Source organism: Trachinotus anak, unplaced genomic scaffold (genome assembly GCF_046630095.1).
Source record: "Trachinotus anak isolate AG129_WGS33_773 ecotype Australia unplaced genomic scaffold, CSIRO_AGI_Tana_v1 ptg000028l, whole genome shotgun sequence".
Taxonomy (NCBI): Eukaryota; Metazoa; Chordata; class Actinopteri; order Carangiformes; family Carangidae; genus Trachinotus; species Trachinotus anak.
This window is the reverse complement of record NW_027273879.1, coordinates 22998462-23025876: the sequence shown is the minus strand read 5'-3', so window position 1 is coordinate 23025876 and position 27415 is coordinate 22998462. Positions and strand designations below refer to the sequence as shown.

The following is a 27415-nucleotide window of genomic DNA, read 5'->3' as shown; positions in this document are numbered from 1 at the left end:
GGGTTTCACGTGGGTGTGCAGGGACTTTCCCACTTTCAGTTTTTATTAAAACAATAATGCATCACATGGTGTTAATATCCTTAGGTGTTTCCTTTGTCACCTGTCTGTACCTGTGTGGTGACACGTACATGTAAATGTAATAGATGTTTCTCTTATTACATTGAGTATTGTTCACTGTGCAGCAGTTTAAAGCTTTGAGCATTGTTATAAATTGCATTTTAATTCATTGTGACATATTTCTTATATAAATGTATAATCAGGTTACATTATTTATATTGCATTTGAATATTGTCCACTGTGCAGCGAAAAGTAACAAACAGCTCTCACATCTTCATTTTAACATTGTCAGAAAACATCCCTACATACATGAAAATGCAAATTGAATTAACACGTACATATGTCGAATTATATTAAATTTTTCACATTCACATTTAAAAATAGTCCACTATCGGCTTCCAGGAAATAGGAAACACCAAAATCAAAAAATCACTGAACTGGCTCATGACCACGTTAAAAGGTAAATGCACTGGGGCGGTTAGGTTAGGGTGCGTAACACACGAGCGGTGTGGGCGAGTGCCACTTCAACTCCCAACTGGCCCGACTCTTTCCTGCATGTCATTCCCCCTCTCTCTGCCCCTTTCTTGTCACTCTCTACTGTCCTATCAGTAAAGGCAAAAAATGCCCAAAAACATATCTTTAAAAAAAAAAAGGTAAATGAACTGCTTACATGGCACTTTTCTAGTCTTATTGACCACTCAAAGATCTTTACAATGTGAGCCACATTCACGCGTTCACACATTCACGCACACACACTCATACACTAATGGAACAGACATCAGAGGCAATTTGGGGTTCAGTGCCTTGCCCAAGGACACTTGGACACACAGACTGGAGGAACCACTGACCTTCTGGTAAGTGGACGACCTGCTCTACCTCCTGAGCCACAGCCGCCCCACCTTGAGGGAATTTGTTAAGATTGGGTACAAATATTCACTTGGACTCAATGAACTGATGAGAATCTGGTGGTCAAAGGTCAAGGTCACTGTGACATCACAAAACATGTTTTTGGCCAAAACGCACAAATTCCTATCACTATCCTATCACTATCACACAATTTCACTCAAATGTCTGTAAGGATAAAATTAACTGGTGACATTTCATATCCAAAAGGTCAGAGGTCAACTTCACTGTGACATCATAATGTTCTGCATAAACACTTCTGGTCATCATTCAACACTGTAACTCAGGCAGAGGAAATAGTGACAATATTTCCTGTAACTTATTTTCATCTTTAATTTTAAAAACACTTTTTACTACAGATGCAAAAACAGGAAATACTTTCCACACAGAGACACTTTTAATGTCACGTTGCACAAAAAAAGCACAGCTGTTAAAAACACAAAACTATGGACTGAAAAGTCAGAATAGATGCACGGTGAAGATGCAAGATATAAGCTATAGTCTAAACATGAACCGTCCCTCCCACATTTACTTGATCAGCAGAGAATCATTGAAGAATGACACTAATATTGTGTTATTGTGTGTGTTAAAGCACAGTGCATTAGACATGTTCCTTACATCTTTTAACATGTTCTGGTTCAGTTCAAAATGACTTTCACAGCATCTCCTGTCTCTGGTGTTTACATGTTCACAGTCTATATCTACACATAGAAACAAGATCATAAACCACTTTCACAACACAACTGTAGCAACTGAACAACACCCACCACCATGACACAAACTGTTATTATAGTACAACTCTTTCTGTGTGTCATTAGATTTGTAATGAAACAGAGTGAACAGAGGACGCTGCAGCTGTCAGTGCTTCACAGGGGTGGATGGTTTAAAGATGGTTTTTCCTTCTTCATTGCACCATCAAATGATGACGTATTTAGGCAGCTTGAGAAAAAGGAAAAGTCCTTTTCAAATGTCCAGACAGCTGAAAGCCGAGAGCAGCTGTGGTGGATGATGATTTTTTTAGGCCTGTTATCTAAAGATCACAACTTCATTGTCTTGTGAAACAGACACTGTCATCACAACTTAAGCCGTTTCATTCTGCACTTCTCTGAAAGTCTCTTACGTGACTATACAGACAGATAAAAATCAGAAGGAGCAGAGGCTGAGATCCCCTGACCTGCAATGTGGGTCGAAGTCCAGAAACACTGAATCCTACAGCAAGCAACTTGAATATGATATGAAACGCTTCACCTTGACATCACCAGGGTTATTTATTATCAGACTTGGCAAAGCTCCAGAGCCATGGAAAACACACTGTGGAACTTTGAACTCTGACCTCTACCTTCCTACATCTAGTCATACATCAGTAGCCTGGTAGGACACACCTATCCATTAGCACCTTTTCCCCTGGCATCTGTGACTAAATCTCAAAACCATGTCACAAAAAGTGACTAAACTTTTTTGAGTTTAAAAATAACAACTATAGCAACTCTTATATGACATAATCCAGGTTTACTTCTGTTATAGATGGGCTATGTCTGTCTGTGCACCAGCCTGGACGTGGCTACATGTGTACAATCAGTCAGCCAGTCAGTCAGGGACATTCCAGGTTATAGGGCTGGCCCTGCTGTTGTGGTCCAGCCAAAACCATCAGACCAGACTTTGCTCTTCAGTCTCAACCATGCAACTTGTCATCTTGTGGCATATATTCATCTTAATTTTCTTTTAGCCTAAAGTGAGTTGGATAAAATTATATTTGAAAGCAGTTTGCTGTAGTTTGACTGTGCTTCTTAGCATCTTGAATGCTTCTTGATTTGAACATTTTTGTCAACAAATCATCTAAAGACTAAAAAAAACAAATTTTAGTCGAAAATTGACTAAAAAAGGATGAAGATGACTGAATATGACTAAACTTAACATGGAGTTGTGAGACTAAATCTATAAACAGATGACAACATTAGCAACTAAGCAAACTTCATCTGCTAATGAAGATAAAAAAAAAAGCTAGTAAATTGAGATTATACTGTGAACAGGAGCCAACAGGCCTTGAGCTGTACATGAGATATTGTGCCTAGAAAAGTTCTCCAGAGTCACTCTGACCTCCTGCTGGAGATAAAAATACAGTATCACATGTGAAGCTGTCTCATCCCATCACATCAGGCTGACGGCAACACAGCTGCTCTCTGTCAGAGAGATATGACTGAGGATTTGCTAGTAAGAATTGTCCCTTTAGACCCCCAAATTATTTACTCAAATTGATGATAAAAAAAAAAACAACTTACACTGATTACAATGATAGATGATAGATGATTAATATTCAAATCTTCCAGGTCTAATGCATACTTTACCTGACACATGGGGCATGAACTTGGAATGCACCCCCTGTGGAGCTGTACAGAAAAAGCCTCTGTGGTTGTGGTGAGACACAGCTCTCTATCCTCAGCTGAAGAAGAGGCCAGAAAAGCAGTCACCTCTCAAATGTGGTGTCATAAACTTCCCCCCAGTACTACACCACTAAGGCATCTCTTCACCTCCTCCATGACAGAAACAGTGGATTCTTGGATGTGGAAACACCGCTGTCCACCGGTGCAAGTCTTTTCACTGTTTCTTCCTGTCCGGACGAGGCTAACAAACACTTTTCTGTGAGACCAGGCAGAGCTTATGTCTGGTGGTTTCAGGTCCTCAGACTGAGCAGAGATGAGGCTCAGGTGCTGGAAGTCCACATGTGCATCTGTTTGGCAATCTGCAGCACAAAGACGATGTCTGGCCGCTGGTCTGGATCTGGGTTGATACACATGCTTACCAGGTCCCGCAGCTGTGAAAAGAAGCTGTGTTAGTTTACAGGACGAGGCTGATGTTTTCTTACTGTCAGCAAATCCCATGAAGAGATCAAAACCAACGTGTTCCCACCCTTTCTGTGGCTACAAGACATAACTGTTAAAAAATATGTTGTTTTAGTTATAAAAGGCTCAGTAATTTCCAGAAACAGCTGGTCTGTCATTTTGAGGTCACTGGCCTCAGAATGTGAATGACTCACCTTTGAAGCAACTGATTGTTTATCGACAGAAGGAACTGGATTTATTCTCATAAATACTGTTAGTTTTGAACTGATTTATGTCACCATGAGGTATCTGTAGTCAGAGCACATCTTTTTCTCCCTGAGAATGATGTCAGCCATTGGTGGGGTTCAGGATGACTGAGGCCAACAGTCAGTTTGTGTTGCCCTACCTTCTCAGAGTAATGGTCAGGGGGGAGGGGAGGGTAATCACACTGCTCAATCTTCTGGCAGAGGGAGAGGAGGTTCATCTTGTCCCCATAAAACGGACTCTGCAGTGCTGCCATCTGGAGAAAGAGGAAGACGAATTGGATCAGAGGGGAAAGAAGAAGTGATGTGTTTATACAGCCAATCATCAGGAAGGAAGTTACCAGTCAAAGTGTGTGTGACTCACCTCATACAGGAGACATCCCAGGGACCAGATATCTGACTTAAAATTATATCCGTTCTCATGGATCCTCTCTGGCGACATGTAGTAAGGAGTCCCCACTGGGACAAAAAGCAGCAAACACATTAAAATATTTTTCTCATAAATTAAAAAGGAAAAAATAATGAGTGTTCTTCCTTATTGTAGCAATGAAGTCCATATAAACCCACACTGAATCAACTCTTACTGATCATTGCCTGAATACACCAACACATGACTGACTGGTAATCTGTTGTTTTGCCTGATCTGCACATCTATGTGAAGAGCTAATATAACAACAGAACATTAGCTACGCGTTCATATTCATGTTGTGTATGCATTTACCTAAAGAATGAGCTGCAGTGGTTTTCGAGCTGAAGAAGCGGCCTAACCCCAGGTCACCCAGCTTTACCTCCCCCGTGGCTGTTATGAACACGTTGGCTGGTTTAATATCTGGCACGCACGCACACATACACACACACACACACACACACAATAAAACAAGAAAGAGTTTAAGAAAGAAAATAATAATATTATTGCAAACAGGATGCAGTGAGAAGAGCAGGAGGATGAATGACAGGATCAAATATATGGGTGGAGACATGGAGATAAAGAGTGCATGGTGGTAATGAGGACTGAGAGGATGAAATCTGTGAGTAGCTGTTTACCACGGTGCATTACTCTGCGTGAATGCATGTGCTCCACAGCGCTGCAGAGCTGCACGAAATATTTCCATATTGTCCTCTCCGGGATGAGCCGCCGCTTCTTCTTGAAATACTGAACACACAGAAGATGGAACTGTTAGTCCACAAAAATACAGATCTTAGTAAAGGGAACTTGAGGCTTCTCTTTGGAGATAATTCCTGGGTGACACTGGGATTTCAATTTTTGGTAATCAACTCAACTCAAGTCAGTTTTTATTTATATAGCTCCAAGTCACAGCAGCAGTTATCTCATGGAAATTTTCAAATCTAGATCGTACTCTTTATAACAGTGATTACAGAGAACCAACAATTCCCACCATGAGCAAAGTACTTGGCAACAGTGACAAGGACATTTCCCTTTCCAGAGGCAGAAACCTTGAGTCAATTCACTAGTGATCAACTAATCTAAGTGTATTTATCCCTGAATATAACATCACTCATCTTCATTTAATCTGCAAGTTGTTTCTGACCTTTATCATCTGGGACAGATCTCCAGCATCGGCCAACTCCAGAACAATGTTGAGCTCACTATCCTCAATGAAGGAGTCAAGGTATTTTATTACATTGGGGTGATTCAGCTGCTGCAGTAGACAAACAGGAGAAAAATAGTTAGAGCTTTGACGATAGAGAAGTACTCTGCTCTTGTCTCTTCTCTCCTACATTTCCTAAACCAATGCTGGAAAACCTTTCTAAACACTGAAAACAATGGCTTTACCTTTAGCAGATCTATCTCTTTGACGCAGTCCTGACGAGCCTTGGCATCCATCATTTCAAAGATCTGCAGCCACAAAGATAAATACATAAATATAAATAAATAGGATTTTTTTCCCTCTGACTTTCTAAAAAATCTATTCCCCCTTATGTCAGAAAAACTAGCAAATAAATAAACATTGTCAGATATCTGAGTTCTAAAACTTTCAGCCAATGGTGGAGTGGACACTGGGAGGACGAGGACTTTTCCTGATGGGCCGAGAGAAATATAAAGTATGGAAGCCCTTTACTGCCTCTGTGATTAAAATAAATAGATTTTCAAAGTCATAATGAGAAACTTTCTTACATGAGAGACTTTGTCACAATGATGACCTAATTTCTTAAAATAACAACTTGGTATCTCAAAATAATTTGAAACTTTCTCAATGACTTAGAAAATAATGAGAGACTCTGTTACAATAGTGATTTAAAGTAATAAGTTACGATAATTAATGAATTTAATGATATAATGATATGATTAATGATATTTAATGAATATCTGGCTTTGATAAACAACCAAGATTTTTTTTTTCACCATTTTAATTTAATTTAGGCCTATGACCAGCAGGGGGTGTACTAGACTATATTTTAATCCTGATAAAATGGTAAAATATTGATAGACAAGTCGCCAATGATGTCCAGCTTTTAACTCGGTGCCTGGGGCATATGGAGGACTGAAACAGCCAAAATCAAAAATAATATAAAAAATAAATACAGGCAATAATTAAGTAATAAAATCTGATTAAACTGCCAGCACTGTGGTAATAATAAGTGCATGTGTGATGTGAATTTAGAGAATATTTAGAGGTGAGGACCTGCCACTGCAGAACAAAGTACCTGGACTTTCTTGAGTGCAACCAGCTGACCCTCCAGCAGGTACGTGGCTTTATACACCTCACTGAACTGGCCCCGACCAATCTTCTTCTCAATGCGGAAGTTTGCCAAAGTGCAGCAGTACTTGCAGCTAGACATGTCTTTCTGTGCAACAAAACACCATATGAAAAGGTTTGACATTATAGTGCAATACAGAACCACACACTGCAGCTAGCTGCTTAGCATCAGCTGTTTGGTTTGGGCTGCCCACATCTCCTGACAACACACTCAAGTCTGACCAGCTTTTATGGCCTTATGAAGCTTTGGGGCTACAAATGCAGCAAGCACAGTGACATCTGGCGGTATGCAAAAATGATAGCAGCCACCCCAGCCTGCAACCGAAGTACAACAACCTCTCACTGTGGGGACCAAAGTCCAAAGGGCTGCATGTTATTGTTACAGTGAAATAACTCAGAAATTACTTGTCTAAAAATCTCAGATATAAAATATGAATGTACCTTGTGGGTGCAGTTTAGGCCCAGTGTGATGTGTACTTCTGATTGTCTTTCTAGTCTTAAATCTCCGTATTTTCAGTTATTCTCTTCTCTTTTTATCCCACTAATAAACCTATCACAAAGCTGAGCTGCAAAACCTTCCAAACTGTCAAGTGTCAATAGCACGGGTGACTTCTGAAGCTTCATACATCTCATGTTTCAGTCTCATGCTGCTCTATACTTGATACAATCTACAACACAATTAACACAAGTATTGAACAGGAGTGAAAGGAGTCTAACAATGCCTATCAGCTAAAGCTTAATTAAGTTAGGTTACATCTCACTGTGCTTATTTATTTATTGATAACACCATTACCTACACAGCTGTTCCTGGTCTTTCTCTCTCTCTTCTCTCCTTTCTCCTCCCCCCACCCCCCCGTTTTATCTCCTCTTAAACCCAACCGGTCGAGGCAGACGGCCGCCCACCCTGAGCCCGGTTCTGTTGCAGGTTTCTTCCTGTTAAAAGGGAGATTTTCCTCCCCCCTGTTGCCAAGTGCTGCTCTTTGTGGGAACTGTTGGGTTTTTCTCTGTAACAAAGTAAGGTCTTGACCTGACCCTGTCAAGAGCCTTGAGATAATGTATATTATGATTTGGCGCTATACAAATAAAATTGAATTGAATTGAACTGAATTGAATTGGTTGTGATCATATGAAGCGTTATGTGCCACTACTTGTTGGCTGGGACCAGTGACTTCCTGGAGTCTCTGTCTCGCAACCTGAGGTGAGGACGAGGTTCCAGGAAGTTACTCAACCAGGCCAGGAAATAGTCCAGCAATCCGTTCAATCCCCTGTAGAACCACCACCTCTCACTTTTTAAATTCACCTTTGCTAAGGATTAAGATTAGATGTAATGTGTTCATTAGTGAGCATTTGAAGTCACATTTTAGAACATGCAACATTTAGCTTTTTTCTCTATTATAATTACTGTCTAATTGCATACAGCTTAGACGTCCTACCTGATCCTCCTGACCAGTTATCTTGTAGAGATTGTTGTGGTTGTCTAAATTGGGCTGGTTGTTGTTCTGTGCTTCCATGGTGGCATCACACCCATCCACTGCTGTAACAAAGAAGATGATAATTAAATGTTTCATTTATTCAGCACATTGACATCTATTTTACAGAGCATTAAAAAACAAAATGTCGAACTCAGGTGATGAGAGGCAGCTGAGAGATGTGTATGAAAGCAAAGACAACAGGCTGTATGTGGGTTCAATTGTCTGAAAACACCAGTGACACCTGATCTGGTCTCCATGTTTTTGTGTTAATATATCATCAGTGTCACTTGCTTTTCATGCTTCTTCAACTCTCATGATGACTACACACATGGAAAGTGTGCATGTGTGTGGAGTTGCAGGATGATGCATGTGCTGATATTTGCAACAGTACAACTCCTTGTAAAGTTGACCGTAGAGACTGGTTGTTATTTTATGTTCTCTTCACTGACAGGTGAGAGAGCTCAACAGGAAAATCATGGTATTATTTTATCAAACTGGTAACACTGAATGCTTTGATCACACAACTCCATAATACCAGAACAGCACAGATAAACTGTATCCTCTCAGGCTGCAGAACTGCTCTGATGTGTCAAAGATCCAGCAATCCACCAATATTTGTTGGGGTAGTCTGATGAGACAGATGGCCTGTCATCCCTGGAGCCATAGTGCTTGGATAGCAAAAATCCATGCCTACAGTAATATGATAACCAGTAGAAGTGAATGGAATATCAGACAACATATGAACCAAGCTCTTATTGGGGTCTTTCAGATACATTAAGTACCGTAATGTGTATGAGAATAGGTGATAAAGTGTTTTGAAAAATTATTCTACCAAAAAAATCTGTTTCATTAGCTGGACCTGTTCTCATAAATTTGTGATGAATCATGGACTACTGGAAAAAAACATTTTTGCTTCACTGCCTTTGGACTCAGAGGTTAGAGTATGAAAGAATCCCTCTCTCTGAACGTGGAGTTGAAGCTCGCTGGGTGCCTGTGGTGATGACTCATGGTGATGAAGACTTTGCTCTAGTTTTAACTGGAAATGCGAAGTGGATCACTGAGAGTAAGAGAGTGAGCTGGTGAATGGCCACATCATCTGTGTCCTTCTCTTCTGACTGGCTGGGTCATCTGAGTGTGACCATGTGTCTCCTCTCTCCAGCTTTATTTAAATACGGACAAACTTTGAAAGGGCGTCTGAGGCATTCATGTTCTGAAGACACAACCATTGCCAAGTACTGAAGTATTAATGACTTGTTTTACCACAAATAGCTGCTGAAATGTCTAAGCTGGGTCATGCTGAAACATGCTTCCTGTCCCAAAGAATTACAAGCATTGTTCCCCCCAGCCGCCCATCTCTGATGAGTCAGTTTTAAGTATTTACCTAATACTTGGAACGAGAGCATACAGTGTGCATGTGCTAACTTGAGCTCACCTTCACTTCCTCAGCTCCACTAACCATTAAAATGTTAGCAATGCCAACTTGGCCTCATGCCACGACTTGGGTTACACACAGGAACAGATCTTTGCTGCATACATATGTCAGGCTGCTGTTCATTGCAGAAATGAGGACTATGCTGTTGTTGGAATTCAAGACTAGGAAATCTCTCAACATAGGCCTGCCTGACTGGGCAGCATGTCTTCAGTATGTTGCCTGGCCTCATGGGCCTGCAGCTGCATGGTTTCCCACTAAAATTCACTGAAATGCATAGTGTGTGGAGGACTCCTGCTGAGAAAAACACTCACACCCCAAAACTCTTCTGTGAACAAATGCCTCAGATTTATGACCCCCCCCCCCCCCCCCGTTCTCTGGCTTTCACACAAAAGTTTCAGCCAAAAAACTGTACAATATATTTTGGAACATGGCTCTGTTGCAATATCTCCCTCAGCATGAGCAGGGAAAGATTAACAGGGGGAATGTTAGAGCAACACAGTCTATGTGTGGCTGCAGAGGCCAGAGGATGGCTTCTTTAATGAAACATGTCTATACATTACCCAATAAGCCTTAGGATTGTTTGGCAGGTACCACCACAGACTATACTTCTGACAGTTCAAATCAAACTGCGCTCCTGTCGAACAGGCTGAATGAGAAGATGGAATGTGTTTCTTCTGGTTCAGGGTTTCTCTTGGAAATTTACAGTTAAGGATGACTCCTTCATTTAGTCTCATCTTCAACAACCTCTTATGAAAAATGAAACAGAATTTGGGTTTTCAGTTTTCGTTTTTGCTTGTGGCATCTGTTACACATGCAGGAAACTCAGGAACTGGACTAGGTACTACAAGTCTAATTCACACATTTCTGTTTGAACGTCCACCACATCTGACAAGCCAAATTAAACCAATTAGAAAGATTAGTTCTGCAAGTATTTGGTCATAAACCAAAGTACTGAATGAGTCATCATCATCAGAATCATCAAAGTGGTCGCAAGTTATTCATTAATCATTCATTACCCATACCGCATATCCTTTTAGGGTAGCGAGGGGGCTGGAGCCAATCCCAGCTGACAATGGACGAGGGCGGGGTACAGTCTATCACACTGACACATAGAGACAAACAACCGTACATGCTCACATTTACACCTACAGCCAGTTCAGAGTTGCCAGTTAACCTAATCTGCATGTCTTTGGACTGTGAGAGGAAGTCAGAGCACCCAAAAGGAAACTGAGTTTGCATGAGGAGAACATGCAAACTCAGGTTTGAACCCAGAACCTTCTTGCTGTGCAGTACACTGTGCTACCATGATTACAATTAATGTGTACCACATTTGATGGCAAATTGTCCTCAGTTGTGGGATATGATATGATATGATATGATATGATATGATATGATATGATATGATATGATATGATATGATATGATATGATATGATACAAACGTCAAATACAAACTTTGACCTTAGCACCATCAATGTGTGAAACAAATTTCTTGGCAATCCTTTCAATAGTTGAGATATTTCTAAAGTGGTTTATCAACCAACCAACAATTGCCAAACTACCACTGCCATCCCAAGAACCATCCCACTGACATGACTGTAAAATGATGGCAGCGTTTGCGACACAGTTTTTCCCATGGAACAGTACAGAAACTTGTTCTTCTTGTATTTGAACAGAGTGTATCTCAGTCAGTGCAATGGTAACTGCAGTTGGTGGTTTGAGCCGTGGCTCAAAGTGTACTTGAGCAAGACATTGAACCCCAAATTGGCCAGCCCTTGTAGCTTGCTGCAATTAGTGTGGTAATGGTGGTGTGAATGGGTGAATGAGAGGCAAATTGCAAAGTGATTTGGATTAAAGTGCTGCAGTACATAACTGCAGTACAGTACGTTCACTTTGGTTCAACATGTTTGACTGGATGTATGGCTGGGCGGCCTGTGGTCAAATCCAGATTTTATAACCACAATATCATCTGACACCAAAAACATCAATTAAAGACAAAGACTGAGCTGTGATTTCAGCTAGATTTACTTATCAAATGATCGCTCAGACAGGAAGTTAGAGGAGACAGACTATCTTTCTATTTTAGGTTATTTTTCCCACTTTTGCCTTTATTACAGTTGCAATAAAGTTGCAGCAAAGGGCCACTGGCCAGATTTGTACCCGAGCCACCGCAGCAAGGACCAAGCCAAAAGGCACACTCTCTACCACCGGTGAGCCATGTCACAGACAGACCCAACCCCAACTGTTTCTTAATGTGTCTCTCACACAGAGCACAGCCCCTGTCTTCAATCCACAATTTACTTAATTTACTCAACTCCAGATGGTAACAGACATAAAAGACGGTATGTTAGTACAAAGCCTTGTTACCGATGACACACTGCAGCTGTCCACACCCCCTAATAGAACCTGTTTGCACCAGAAACTCCAACTCAGTGACAAGGCACTTGGCTGACTAGTGAGGGAACTATCAGTCAGTCAGTCAGTCAGTCAGTCAGGGACATTGGTGGTTATAGGACTGGCCCTGCTGTCGGAGTCCAGTTAAAAACGCCAGTCTCCAACATAGACGATCTGCTAAGTGTTTGATGATCTTCATCTGCTTCAGGACTTAACCACAAAACTATCAACAAATTGTTTCGTTTCTCGAGTTCACTCACTTGGTCTCTCAATCACTGTTTCCTCTCCGTCCTTCAGGAAGCTGAAAACAAAACTTTAACGTCAGTAACACACATTGTCACGATCAATCAATCATCGTCATCTGAGTAGAATCAGATCGTCATTCAACTCATCTCACAGTCAGTGCCGTTACTAGATGCAGCTTCTTTGCTCCTTTTCTCTGAAGCTTAAATATTATCAAACCACTTCCACACAAGTTGCTGTTGTGTGTAGCCATGATGGAATACGTCAACATGTGTATCATGGTAGGGCAAATTGTTACCACATTAAGACTGATGCAGTAATAACAATGACTGGTATGATGTGACACACCCCTAATAAGGACGCTTCTTCTGCCTTTGATGCTGTGTGGATGCCTTTGGAGGTTCCTGTGGAGTTTTCTTGTTTATGAAATTCCTTGCCTTTATCTGTGTTTGTTGGTGTATTATTGCCACTTGTAGATCAGAGGAACAGTTGGAAACTATTCTCTGGAATGAGAATCACTTTACTTATGCACTTATGCACACAAACAAAATATTGCTCCATCATAAGGGTTTTATCATTTTTCCTGCTTAACCTTTCCTATTTCTATTTCCAAATTCTGAATAATACCAGGAAAACATATTGACAGAAATCAGAACCTAAGAGATGCTTTCCAAAGATGCTGCTAGTGTTTTTTCATTTCTGTTGACCCCGAGCTGTTGACCCTGATCTCAGATACTATGTCAGTTTGAACCCACACAGCTGTTTCCTCTTCCTTTGTCACAGTGAAAAACAGGTCTGTGCTTCTTAAGAATCCAACAGAAATTTCCAAAGAATTTGTATAAGGGAGATTCTTGACAGGATAAAGGGTAAAAAAAAAAAGTCTAATATTGCAAACTCTTAGTTGTGAGTGTGAAAATGTTTCTGCAAATGGGTGTTCATGCTCTGATACATCGTATCCAGGGTGTACCCTGCCTCCTGCCCAAAGTAAGCAAAGATAGACATCAGCCCGCTGTGGTAGACGGTTAGTCATCTGGCCACTGCAGTTAGACAGATAAAACAACGTTCCAGTGAGTCATAGGAAGGGTAGCCCTAGCCTATGAATCTGAATATGAATTTCTTCCTCAGTCCGACCATGTGCCTTCTTCTCCCCCCACTCAGCCAGTCGTGCCAAACCACTTATTTATAGACTTCAATATTTAGTAGAAAATAAATCAATAATAAGTTGTCAACATGAAAGTAAATGACACATTCCTTCTATGTTATGTTTTTCCATGGCGCCGCACGAATGGCAGCCTGTTACAGCAGCTCCTGCTCATTGTTGAGCTTTTTTCCCTTTTTTCCCTTTTCTTCTACTTTTAATTGTATTTTTGATCAACGATCAGCTTCTCTTATTCGCGCACTATGGACACGCATAATCTTGCGGTGTTCGTACTGGCCACTCTGCTGTTTCCTTTTTCTCTGTTTACGTCTGTGTCCGGAGACCTGGCCTGCAGCCATGTCTCCATAGTTTACACCAGGGAACAGGTGATGGCACTCCGTGACACAGTGGTGTTACCCAAAGAGAGACCCGACATTCCCTGCGACCTGAGAAGGAGGAAGAGACAGGGAAGTCGTGCCGGGAGGAGACGGTACAAACCAGTTCTCCCCTCCATCATCCTGGGGAACGTAAGATCTCTCCCCAATAAGATGGACGAGCTAACGGTGGAGAACACCAGCACTGAGCAGCTCCTTCAGTGACAGGCTGCTGCACCCACGGTGTGTGAAGGAGAGATACCGCAAGTCTTTCCTTCCAGCTGCTGTCAGACTTTACAACAAACACTGTGTTCAGTAACCACACACACACACACACACCAGAAACGGACAACTCACCACCGTAACAACCTCATGCATTAGCTACTGTTGTTGTAAATATGTAATTTTTTGTATCAATATATTTAGTATATTATTATATTGTTATTATTTATCGTTGTAATTATTTGTTATTGCAGTTTCTGCAGCTTTCCTGTTCTCTGCACTGCCACTTTGCTGCTGTAACACTGTGAATTTCCCCATCGTGGGACTAATAAAGGCGATCTTATCTTATCTTATTATCTTTGTACAATCAATGAATTAATCAAACTTTATTCAACTTTATAGCACCTTTATAGCACAAGTAACAGTGATCTGGAGAAGTCCCATCATTCTGCCTGAACTCCAGCACTTCACTTTGTCTGCGAAGTTTGTCCTCTGCAATCTTGTTCTTTCTGCTACCAGAAATCTCTGCTGCATCTTTCCATGCAACATCTTCTTTGTCCATTTTTTGTCCATTATCATGTATCAATTTACCAGAATCTATCAATATGTACTGTAAATATAATTCATTTTAGAGAGACTTTCAGCAGATGAATGTAAGAACAGTCTCCAAGTGTCCAACTCACATAAATCATTTTGCACCGATATAAATTAAACAAATATTGTATCAATAGTTTCTGTCATTTTCATAGATGTGACCATGTCCCATTGTTAAGGACTGGAGCTTGAGTCCCTGATTGGGCTTCTACTGCTCTGTGACCAGATATTCCTCGCTTTTTACGATTGCACAGACATGTGTGGAAAGACATTTAGTGTTAAGAGGTAATTGTACCAAGTAAATGAGCAAATTACACTGATTTATCATCACTGTGCAAGATCTTCTGTACGTTTTAAAAGTTTGAGACAGAATATTGTTCCAGGAGTAGAGCAGCTCCTTTCAGGAATAGATCAATACATAGGCTGGGTGCATGGCAGTTGAGAGAGAGAGAGAGAGAAAGAGAAACAGAGCAGTGATACTGGCAACCAAAGTAGAGAACAAGGACAGCTGCAGTGATGCTGACCAGTACGCCTACAGTATATACAGTGTAAAATAATACAGTTATATAAATGACAAAAATTACTGAGAAAAGTAACATTGATACTTAATACAAATTTTTCCCGCCACTATAGTTTAATATATATAGCATAGCCTCTAAAAGATTAAAAGATCGGCCTCTAATATGTTCCTGTAGTAGCCCAGGCTGCAGTTTCAGGTCATGTATTATTAATAATAACATGTAATGGGGCAGTAGGGCTAATCACCTCATCAAGCCTCCAGTACAAGTACCTTGGCTGTCCCTTCACCTGTCACCAGATTGTTCAGTCTGTTACATGGTAGCTACATTCTCAGCCACTTTCTCCGCTTGTGTAAATTCTCTAATGTTCAGTAGCTGTTTTCTTGAAGCAATTCCTAACCAGTACTTCCATGTTCAGAGCTCCAGTGCCAGCCTCCAGTTTGTCTTTGCCTGCTGTGCTATTCAAACTTTTCTGCCAGTCTCCAGCCCACACCTGCCACCAGCCTCCCAATGTCTTATCTTTTACATTAAACCACTTTAAACCTGCTCACCTGTCTGCTTTAGGGTCCAAACACTAACAATACCAAAACCATCACCTTCAGTTGGTATGGAGTATTGCATACTGGGAGATACCTGATACAATGTTTTAGGCAGTATCAGAGGCATTTACGATTGTTTGCAGGAAAAAGTCAATAGCCAATTAATCAGCTGATATCCTGAGGTGTTTTTTGGTGGATTACATTGATGAAATATTTTGTATTTACAGTGGGCAACATTGTTAAATGCTGCTCTTAAAATCCATTAATGTCCGTGCATATTCCCGGGTTAAGGAGGATTCTGAAGTGTGCAACTTCATGTCATGAATGGATCGTTAGGTGGCTGGACAATTCAAAGCCAAAACACCAAAGTGGTAAGCAAAGTAAGAACTGAATAGTTTTTTTTCCTCCCTGTCTGCCTGTACTGTATCATGGACAAACAGCTGATAGTGTTGCTTTTTATTCCAGAAAAGGTTTTTTATGAAGATATAAACTGAAAACGGGTTATATGACATGAATGCCACCTGTCAGCCTGCTGTAAAATCAGCTGTCAGCCAAAGTTCTGCTGATTCCAAGATTTTTTAAAACAGCCTGTCGGTGCCAATTAATCAGCCTACAGTGCATCCGGAAAGTATTCACAGCGCTTCACTTTTCCCACATTTTGTTATGTTACAGCCTTATTCCAAAATGGAATAAATTCATTTTTACCTCAAAATTCTACACACAATACCCCATAATGGCAAAGTGAAAAAAGTTTGCTTGAAACTTTTGCAAATTTATTAAAAATAAAAAAACAAAAATATAACATGTACACAAGTATTCACAGCCTTTGCTCAATCCTTGTTGAAGCACCTTTGGCAGCAATTACAGCCTCAATTCTTTTTCCAGACATGACTCTTGGCATTCAGGCCAAAGAGTTCAATCTTTGTTTCATCAGACCAGAGAATTTAGTTTCTCATGGTCTGAGAGGCCTTCAGGTGCCTTTTGGTGAACTCCAGACGGGCTGTCATGTGCCTTTCACTGAGGAGTGGCTTCCGTCTGGCCATTCTACCATACAGGCCTGATTGGTGGAGTGCTGCAGAAATGGTTGTCCTTCTGGAAGGTTCTCCTCTCTCCACAGAGCAATGCTGGAGCACTGTCAGAGTGACCATCGGGTTCTTGGTCACCTCCCTGACTAAGGCCCTTCTGCCCTGATCGCTCAGATTGACCGGGCGGCCAGCTCTAGGAAGAGTCCTGGTGGTTCCAAACTTCTTCCATGTATGGATGATGGAGGCCACTGTGCTCATTGGCTGCAGAAATTTTTCTGTGCCCTTCCCCAGATCTGTGCCTCCATACAATCCTGTCTCAGAGGTCTACAGACAATTCCTTGGATTTCATGGCTTGGTTTGTGCTCTGACATGCACTGTCAACTATGAGACCTTATATCGACAGGTGTGTGCCTTTCCAAATCATGTCCAATCAACTGACTTTACCACAGCTGGACTCCAATCAAGTTGTAGAAACATCTGAAGGATGATCAGTGGAAACAGGATGCACCTGAGCTCAATTCTGAGTTTCATGGCAAAGGCTGTGAATACTTATGTACATGTGATTTTTTTTGTTTTTTATTTTTTATAGATTTGCAAAAATTTCAAGCAAGTTTTTTTCACTTTGTCATTATGGGGTATATTGTGTAGAATTTTGAGGTAAATGAATTTAATCCATTTTGGAATAAGGCCGTAATATAACAAAACATAGAAAAAGTGAAGCGCTGTGAATACTTTCCGGATGCACTGTAAGTGATCAGTTGGTTGACCTCCATTGCAGCCTGCTGTACAGTTTATTATTTCTAACTTGGTTCAAGACAAGAAAAATTAGATGTTATCAGGTCTATTTGAAAATGCCAATGCAACAATGCAACACACAATGGAAGTGAAGAGAGTCAGAGGAAGGGAATAGAAGTCCTCATAGATGTAGAGACTGAACTCTGTAACAACATTCAGGTGCTAAAACTATAAAAGAAGCCATAAATTATGTTTTGTTGAACACAGCATCTATATGAGCAGACTAATGTTGTACATATGTGTTTGTGCCCCAGAGTGAGCAGAGATGAGACACAAAAGAAAATATGTAAATAAGATCACGTGGTAAACGAACCGCTGAGGCGGAATGACTCACCACTCCTCTACTCTGAGAGACAGAAAGACTGAGATTGGCATTGTCTTCCTAGGTAACTGTCTCTGTTGGATGCTGGGTTAAACAAATCTGAACACTCTTCTTTTAACTCTGAGAAAGGTCACGGGTTTCCCTGCACATGAAGCTCTAAGGCAAACCAGCTACTGTTTTTTAATTCAAGCAAATTACTTGATGAGTACTTTTAAGTACTTTGGACTACATTCAGGATAGCATTGCGTTAGAAGCAGGGCTGAAACAATTCCTCCAGGAAGTCAATTAACTCAATTAATAAAAGTCATCAAGGCAAATTCTTTGCATCAAAGCTTAATTTAATCCATACAACGGCTTAGTAGTCACGGTTAAGAGATGAAAAAGTTACTGGCTTCACGTTAAATCTTGGTTAAAATGCAAGACGGTTAGTATTATTGTTTAAATTTTAATCACTATAACCATGGCTGATTACTCTGGTTAATTACTGTGGTTATCCTGACTTGCGTCCCAGTATGCGGAGCAAGCAACGTGGGTTTGTTATGTGCCAGTCAAAGGCAGTGACAGCACATGCTCTGGAGATTTTTCAGCCTTCTTATACCTTTTTACACCAAAGTTAGCAGGTACAAGTGGGTAAACCTGCTAAAACAGGTGACTGTTAACATTTACAGCTGCCTGACGACTTTAAATTTCTGTTCAGAGCCGTTGATTTTCTTAAAAGGAAACCAATTAGTTGTTAATTCTAAGAGATCTGTGTTGTTTTATATTTTCTGTATTCCACATATATTTTTTTATATATTGTATTATTTTGTTATATTTTATTCATTAATAAGGCAAAAGTAGTTTTTATCTGACTACTCAATTAATTGATGGAATAATCGGTAGAATACTTGATTACTAAAATAATCGATACCTGTAGCTCTAATTAGAAGCTTAAAAGGCTACTGGCATAGTAACAAACCCAAATCCTCAACCAAGCTGTCGGTGGTCGAGCTGCATTGTAGATAAAGTAGGGTTTGACAAGGAAATAGTGAGACTGCTGAGTCAGTGGAGAACTCCTCTAACATTCAACAAGTCGTTTTTTTGGGGCATTTTGTGCCTATTTTAGGACAGTGTAGATTGACACGAAATGAAGGGAGAGAGAGAGGAGTGACATGCAGCCAAGAGTCGGGCTGGTCAGGAGTTGAACCAGCGACTTGCCTGCTCAGAGCTTACGTAACCTTTAATGCAGCCTTGAGCTTCAAGCACGATGGGGAGTGGGCTGCAGTGTTCTGGGGCCTTGTGTACAAAGCCTGCCTATAGAAGTCATACTGAAGCATAGTGTACGCCGAAGCTGGAAAGCTGCATACGCACCAAAAAATTCTGATGTATGAAACCATGCAGGATTCCACACACATTTTTTTTGTAAATCCCAGCTGACCACAAATACCACACTCCACCCTCTCTCCCTCCTAAAGAGAGAAAGAGAGGATGACTCAGCAAGGACCAAGCCCTGGGGGCACACGCTCTACCAGGTGAGCCACTGAGGCACACTCACAGAGAGGCCATCTTTCCTAATGTGTCCCTGACACAGAGCACAGCCTCTGTCTGCGATCCACAATATTTCAGCCTTTATTTACTTCATTTACTAAGCTCCAGATAATGAGAGACTTTTATCAGAGGCAGGTCTTTATTTCTAACTCCCTCTGTTTGATATGTAGAATTGTTCACAGCTGTATTTTAGTATGAAGCCTCGTTACTGATGACTTCTCTCTCTCCCTCCCTCTCTCCTGCTCTCTCTTATGTTCAGTTCTTCTTCTGCCTCCTTTAGTAATAATGATACATGTAATGAAAGTAGTTTACTTGCCGTAATGGAGGTGAGGCTCAGAGTACTGAAGCGCTCCACTGCTTCCCTGTAATTCCTGAGCAGCTGGGAAACCAGAGCATATTTGCACCGCTGAAGGAATGAAAATGTTTTCTATTAACGTAGAGAACTTCATCCTCTGATGGGGCCTTTATGTATGTGTGTGTGCAGTCGATCACTCTGATTACATCAGGGAAACTGGCTCAGGCTCCAATTGCCAAAGCCAGGTCAACCACAACGCATGGAACTTTTACTATATCTGGCTGACATATGGATAATCCCGTCCCATACAGCCGCCATCACTCGGCTCAAGGACAACTGATCCCAACCAGTCCGCCAGTTCTCTCTGAAATGCCCAATTGCGGTGAAACCCTGTGTGATCAGCACTTGTAAGGGAACAGTCAATGCATAACTCCTCACCATGTCCCTCTCCAAAGCCAAACTCGACTCAGCACACAGCTCCAAGAGGATTGCTTTAGGAAATCCAAAATGACTGATAAGCCAGTCATCGTCATGGATGATGCATTCATGCATGACCATCAGGGGGCGACTCCACTGGTTGTAAAAAGAAGTCTGATTGTATTGAAGTCTATGTGAAAATGTCTCTACTTCTCACTGATTTATTACCTCAGTAAATGTTTTCCTGATGAGTTTATGGTCTCAGTCTCTAGTTTCAAGTCTTCTTCATACAACAGGAAGGAAAATAGACCATAAAGCAGGTTACCATGTGACTGACAGACTGTACCACACACAGCGACCTGCCTGATAATCAGGATAGAGTACAGTCAGGTCAGATCCACCGCTCACTCCTCCTCAGCTCCACCTTCTCCTCCAAATTTCAAAAAACCAAGACGGCGACAGACAAATTATAGACTTGAGGCTTCAGAACGGCAGTTTATAAACCACTGGGTGATATCACGATGAGTTGCGACTTGATACATCTGACCATGAGTGTGAACGATGACGCACATGACATTTGTACCCAGGGCCCCCAGTGAGCTCACTTCTTTCTAACTTTTAACTAACATTTTTTCATTGTTATTTCACCGACAGTCACTGTGTCTGTCCGTCCCATTCAAGTGAACGCGATTCTCAGTGAGGCCTTTAGGGAATTTCAGAAACACTCATTTGCATTCAAGGATGAACTGATTAGATTTTGGTGATCAAAGGTCACTGTGACCTCACAAAAACCTGTTATTGGCCCTAATTCAATGAAATAATTTAATACAAATGTCTAATGGGATAAAATAATGTAGTGATGACATTTTATATCCAAATGGTCAAAGGTCAAAGAAGAAAATGGAAAACAAAGTATCAAGATTGCTGATCATAAACTGAAGGTGTAAAACAATCAATGCATATCTTCTTACATCTGCTCCTGTCCCTCTGCTCTCCTTTCCTCCTCTCCTCTCTTGTTCTTTGCTTTTTACCACAACTTTTCACCTCATTTCTTGTTCTCTCCTTCATTCTTTTCTTCTTTCTCTTTCACTACTTCTTTTCTCTCCTCCCCTTACTTCTCCTTTCTCACTCCCCTCATCATCTCCCCCACTTTTGCCCTGCGTCCTCCCCTGCTCCAGGGGATTTCTCCTGTTCTGTCAGAGCGCTGATAACAAGCTGGATGGTCCCTCTCCTCTGTAGCCCGGAGGACACAGTGTGCAGACAATGGTTTTCAGAAGTGTTCCTGAGCCCATGCAGTGATTTCCACTGTAGAATCATGTCTGTTTTTAATGCAGTGCTGCCTGAGGACCCGAAGATCACGACCATCCTGTCCTGGTTTTCAGCCTTGTCCCTTGCTCACAGAGATTTCTCTGGATTCTCTGAAACATTTAATGATATTATGAACCATAGATGCTGAGATTCCCAAAGGAGGAACATTATTATTAAACTGTTGCACTATTTGTCCACACAGTCTTTCACAGAGTGGTGAACCTCTCCCCATCTTCATTGCACAGAGACTCTTTCTCTCTGGAGCCTCTTTTTATACCCAATCATCTACTGACCTGTTGCCAGTTAAAATCAAATGCAATATACTGAAACAGTTCCTTGTTCTTAGTACCAAAATATCTCATTTGTTAGTCATCTCTTGGTCTGTCAACTTCCTTTCAGTCACTTTCTAATCAGTTTTATCTTTCAACAGCCCCACAGACTCTTTACGTAATGCATCATGTCAGGGCTTTATTTTATTTATTCTCCTTTTTATTGTGGAATGTTGAGTAATTTATGGTATGTATCTTCCTTAGTACACAGCAGATCATCTCAACTTTTGATCATCTGACAAAATATAGACTTTAAATCATTATAATGAAATGTAATAAAAGTACAATACCATTTAATTGAATTTAATAAGAACAAACGGATTTAAATGAAATAAGTATAAATCAACAAACAAATGAAACAGTTTTCTTAGCTGCAGAGAGCTGTAGTTTGTGAAAATAAAAAATATCTTTAAACGTATTTCAGAAATTCTTCAAAATCTTTTACATCGGCTCATATATGCCAATGTATCTGCACACTTTTCAAGTACAAATTCAACTAGACCTGCAGGCAGCTTATTACCAGGGTCAAATCCCCCCACAGCCTGTCAAGGCGATTGAAGTTGGACTTGGAGACCGACGGGAGCAATGAAGCTGCGTGCAACAAATTATGCAGATTGGCCTTCAACCTAGGATGAGTTTCATGTTCATCGGATAGACCTATGTAAAGATACAACATCACTTCATAATGTTTGCATATTTTCTTGCAGTATCAATACTCTTTTAATAACTCATGAGCATGAAGGTTAAACATGTCTTTCACCATTTCCTACAACCCACTTAGATCTGATAAAATTGCTTTATTTGATCGAAACATTGAAATCCAAACATATTGAATTTTCTATCATATAACAATAGTAGCAAATCCTAACAAATGATAGGCTGGATAATTGGGCATTTAGCTATTAATCAATTATCTGAAATCTTGGCAATTAATCAATTATTTGCAGCAGCTCTAGTGTGTAGCATCACTGGCACAGTCAAGAGGACCATGTGGCTAGCTAGCTTACCTGGAAACACTTGTAGCTACACATGCAGAGCATCTGCCTTTTTAGCTAGCTACCTACCTCAAGTTCACTTTTTTCATAAAACTACAGCAGCCCGTGCACATAATGGTTCATCCACATACTCTGCTACATACTGCTGTAGCATTACTGTATTAGCCAAACTCTTGTAATAGCAGCTAAAGCACTGAAGCACGCAAGCTAACGCTAACAAAGCTAGTTGACCATTTACTACCTTCAAACTGAAAAGGATTGCAGAGGGGCAATTTCCATGCCAAAAAATAAAGAAATAAATGAATAATCTAGACTAAAAGAGGACAGATTTGAGAAAATTGATTTGATTGTTTTACATAAACATAATAGTTATACAAATCTTTCCAAAATGTTTGCCATAAATTACCTTGAAAGAAACTTAAGGTAATTACATTTATTTTGTTCAAAGAATGAGTGAAAAAGATTTTTTACAGCTTGTCAGTGCCCACTGGTGGACATATGTGAAAGAGCACATATTTGACATCTGTACTGCAATATTTTGTTACTTGTAAAGAAATAGTTCATATCATATCATTTAAAAACTGCCAGATGGATTAGGGAGCCAAGTGTAGCCAGTTAATGTTGGCATGCCGTCAGTCTGAAACACATTTCCTTCTAAAAATGTGGGCTGTTAAACTTCCAAATAAATCAGTAGAGAGGGGCATAATAATGAAACACAACACCAAACATATAGATGGAACAAAAACAGAAACATATTTTACATTCCCCTTCATCATAGATACCTTAAATCTTAAAACATGAAATAGATGTTTTATGGCTTTTTAATAATTCACAGGAGAAGCTAAAGCTACCCATAACAATGAGTTATGAGACATATGTAAGCGTGAGAATAACACTGTGGGATGAAACCTCCATCCAAAATCTACTGTCCATCACTATGCAGGTAATATTAACTGTAACAAGCTTTTTCACAATCCTTTCAAACCTCAGATGGTCAAAATGGTACACAGCAGAGCAGCATTATTATTACTCAGTGAGGATGTGTGAACGCACGGTTTCCTGCTGGGTGGATAATAACCAGCCCTCCCAGTCACACAGGACACTGGTTCCCTGTCACAGCTGACACGTGACTAATGTTAGCCAGTTATTTGACCTTGGATGCCCAGGCATCCTCATAACCACCAGCAACCACCCCTTCAACACCACCCCACACTGCAGCCAGTGTCCTCCCGCTTACTCCCTGCTGCTACTGTTTCATATAATGTATGTCATGTTCATTTATACCCACAGACACCCATACAGCCCTCACCACAAACACAGACACAAGGCTCTGCTTTCATGCTGTATGAAACATCGCAACATGCTGTTTTCCTGGAGGTAGGTGTGTGTGTGTGTGTGTGTGTGTGTGTGTGTGTGTGTGTGTGTGTGTGTGTGTGCGCGCACTAGTATTACAATTCTTAAACCACAGGCCATTTTCAACACCTCATTCACTAATTTAAAAGAAGGGGATCGTGTTGCATTACAATGTAATTGAATACTAGTCCAAATTTGTTTTATTTAAAAACATAAAAAAAGCCATTTTGAGGAAAAATAACCCAGAAACTGTAGAAGTTGGCAATGTGCTGCAGTGGTTTCCTGTTATGAAAGAACAGCCTGCACAGATGTCATAAATATCTCAATATTATAGCTTGATTAAGTTGAGATAAACACTTCATTTAGCTGTTTGTGTGTGAATAATACGTTTATTTCGCAGTGCACACATGAAAATAAAAATGAGAAAATGAACTAGAATTTAAATTTTAGTCTTAATGTTATGCTGTTTTGTTAAACTTATCTAGTAGAGGTCCGTCCTGGTGTGTCACAGGATACATACAGTACTTTGTTTAAAACTGCGGGGGGGGGGGGTCATGTTTAAAGCAGATAGCAGGAATCAATACAGCCTCGCTTCCGTCCCAGACAGCGAGTAAATATCATTTCCATATGGCCCCAGAGCAGCAGGCTAACGCTGCTAGTAGCTAGGTATGTCTCCAGTGGGTCCCGCAGCCCTCCAGAGGCAGCAAACACACGGAGCCCCGGACGGTGGGGCGGGTTACTGCCATACGAACACATACAGAGAAATATCAACAGATGGTCCGCGCACAGGCTGAGCGCAGGCTGCCGTCAAGGCGCCACCGAGCAGCTGAAGACAGCCGTTCACAGGGAGAGCTGCGGGTCTTACCTGAGGAGCAGTCAGGACCGTCCCGGTTATCTGAGAGCTCTGGACAGTCTCCACGAGTTACAGTCACAGTGGTCCGTGTTGTTGTGCAACTCCCCACACCGACAGACAGACACCCGCCTTTAGGTCTCTCTCTCTCTCTCTCTCTCTCTCTCTGTGTGTGTGTGTGTGTGTGTGTGTGTGTGTGTGTGTGTGTGTGTGTGTGTGTGTGTGTGTGTGTGTGTGTGTGGCTTGTGCCGCTGCTGCCACGCAGGCTGCTCAACCGAGTTTGCAGAGACAACTTAATGAATGAGTGGAGGGGGACTTCAAAGTTGAAAAGCTCTGCGTAGTAAAGCGGCGGTGAGGCTTGTCGGAAAGTGGGTCAAACGTCGCGGCTGCCTCTCTCCTCACGCAGCCCCCTGTCCGTGGGATGGGGCTGTTGTTCACGATGCCTGGTGTGAGAGTGGTTAGACACGTGATAGAGACAGAGAGTGTAAGAAAAGCACAAGTCACTGAGTCAGGGCCTGAGCCAAGATTTGAGAAATTCTGAGGTCATAAGCCCAAGCGTTTCATCCCCCCATCCCCAGATAAATGTGAGGAGGTGTGAATTTCTGCATAAGTTTATATTAGCGAGGATATTTTACCATGTTTAATCAATTGAACTATTTAAGTGTTTTTTTTGTAACATATTTTATTCTTCTATTATCTAAAAGCTGTTTTCTAGCATCCCCACAAGAAAATATTATGTCAGTAAAAGTTGTTGAATTGTTGTATTATTCATTAATGTATTTGTTTTTGTATTTGTTATTTCTTGACATAAAATTGTCATATTTAAACAGTAATTCAACACCATTTATGCAAACACTATAGCTGTGACCCAATTTAGGGGCAGTCCTAAGATCTCAACACACTGCAGCTTAGGAGAGCATATGCAAATAGACAAAACACAAATAAATTCAGAAATCATCTTCATCAATTTGACAACCAGTGTGCTGTAGATAAACACAACACAACCAAATACAGAAACATGCTGCAAGGAGCACGGTCGACAATGGAAGTGTTTCCAGGGGAGATAAAAATACACACCACCACATGAGGCAATATGTTTTTGAAGAATGCCGGTCATCCTCCTATAGAGATGACAAGGTGCACCTAAGCTGTTCTGGAAGCTCAACAACACTTTACTAACACCTTGCATTTTAGGTTGGGTTTTCATTCATTTTATAACCCATATAGCAGCAGCTTTAGAGAGTATTTGGTCCCCTTCACTTGCACGCTTTGTTGTTTTACAGTAGGTTTCATTTTAAATGCATAAAATTGCAATTATTGCCCATCAATCTTCACTTAATAACCCATAATGACAATGTGAAAACATGTTTTTAGAAGTTTTTGCAAATTTATTAAAAATGAACTGTTATCTGTCATTTACAACGGTCTTCAGCTCCTTTGACAGCAGTTACAGTTTTCAGTCTTCTTAGGTAAGTCTCTGCAAACTTTCCACACCTGGATCCAGTCAGTTAATTTCATTCTTCCTGGCTGATTCTCTGCAGCTCCACCAGATTGGATGGGAAGTGTCAGTGAACTGTCATCCTTCAGTCTCTCCACAGAGGTTCTATGGGGTTTAAGTCTGGACTTTGGCTGGGACACTCAAGGACAGAGAGTTGTCCTGAGGCATCCCCACAGCATGATGCTGCTACCACCATGCCTAAATGTAGGAATGGTATTATCCTGGTGATCAGCAGTGCCTGGTGTTCACCAAACATAGTGTTTGGAGTTTTGGCCAGATAGTTACATCTTCATTTCATTAGACCAGAGAGTCTCGTTCATCCTGCTGTCGGAGTCCTTCAAATGATGTTAGTCAAACTCCAGCAGGCTGTCATATCTTTTAGACACACTGTGTCTGTCTAGTCCGTCTAACATAAAGACCCAATTGATTAAGTGCTGGTGAGATCCTTTCAGCAGGTTCTTCATCTCTGCATAGGTCACTGAACTCTGTTACAGGTGGTCTCCTTCCTGACCACGGTTACCTGGTACTCAGTTTGGACTCGAGGAAAACTTCTCCAGACTACTGCCATGTCACAGGTATTGTTCTCATTGTTCTCCTGGGAACACTCAAAGCTTTAGAAATTGTTTTATTGTTTCTTCCGTTCACTTTCAATTTTTAATACATTTCCAGAAATTTCTGCAGACATGTTTTCACTTTGTCATTGTGGGTTCTTGAGTGTAGATTGATGGGCAAAATGGCAATTATATCCATTTACAATCAAATCTACAACACAATAAAGAGTGCAAAAAGTGAAGGGGTGTGAATACTATCTGAAGCCACTGTACTGTGATTATATTGTGTATGAATTAACTGTATGATGATGCCATTATTACTGTGACAAGTTATCACCAACAGGCCTGCACAGACCTCCTGTCTGTGTTTAAAGATGGTTGTAACATTTACATTATAAAATAAGACCTTTAGATAAAATGCTTTCCCCTAATGATCAATTAACATAATCATGGAACTACTTTT

General features: G+C 40.9%; 1 protein-coding gene across 4 annotated transcripts; it reads right to left on the bottom strand.

Annotated features, from left to right (window-relative positions):
• Positions 1 to 3: 3 nt before the first annotated feature.
• On the bottom strand, positions 4 to 25456 carry nek6 (NIMA-related kinase 6). 4 transcript variants are annotated; one of them, XM_071465811.1, is made up of 11 exons: positions 24919 to 25456; positions 12320 to 12360; positions 8196 to 8296; positions 6710 to 6850; positions 5838 to 5900; positions 5593 to 5703; positions 5087 to 5195; positions 4764 to 4871; positions 4407 to 4501; positions 4186 to 4299; positions 4 to 3772 (listed from the first exon to the last, which is right to left on the bottom strand). In XM_071465811.1, exons 3-11 carry the CDS (start codon positions 8271 to 8273, stop codon positions 3662 to 3664), a joined length of 930 nt encoding a protein of 309 aa, XP_071321912.1. In that variant the 5' UTR covers positions 8274 to 8296; positions 12320 to 12360; positions 24919 to 25456; the 3' UTR covers positions 4 to 3661. The 4 variants fall into 4 exon arrangements, with proteins under 4 accessions (XP_071321912.1, XP_071321913.1, XP_071321911.1 ...); XM_071465812.1 differs by lacking the exon at positions 12320 to 12360 and having other exon boundaries at positions 8196 to 8293; XM_071465810.1 differs by lacking the exon at positions 12320 to 12360 and having other exon boundaries at positions 24919 to 25449.
• Positions 25457 to 27415: the final 1959 nt, after the last annotated feature.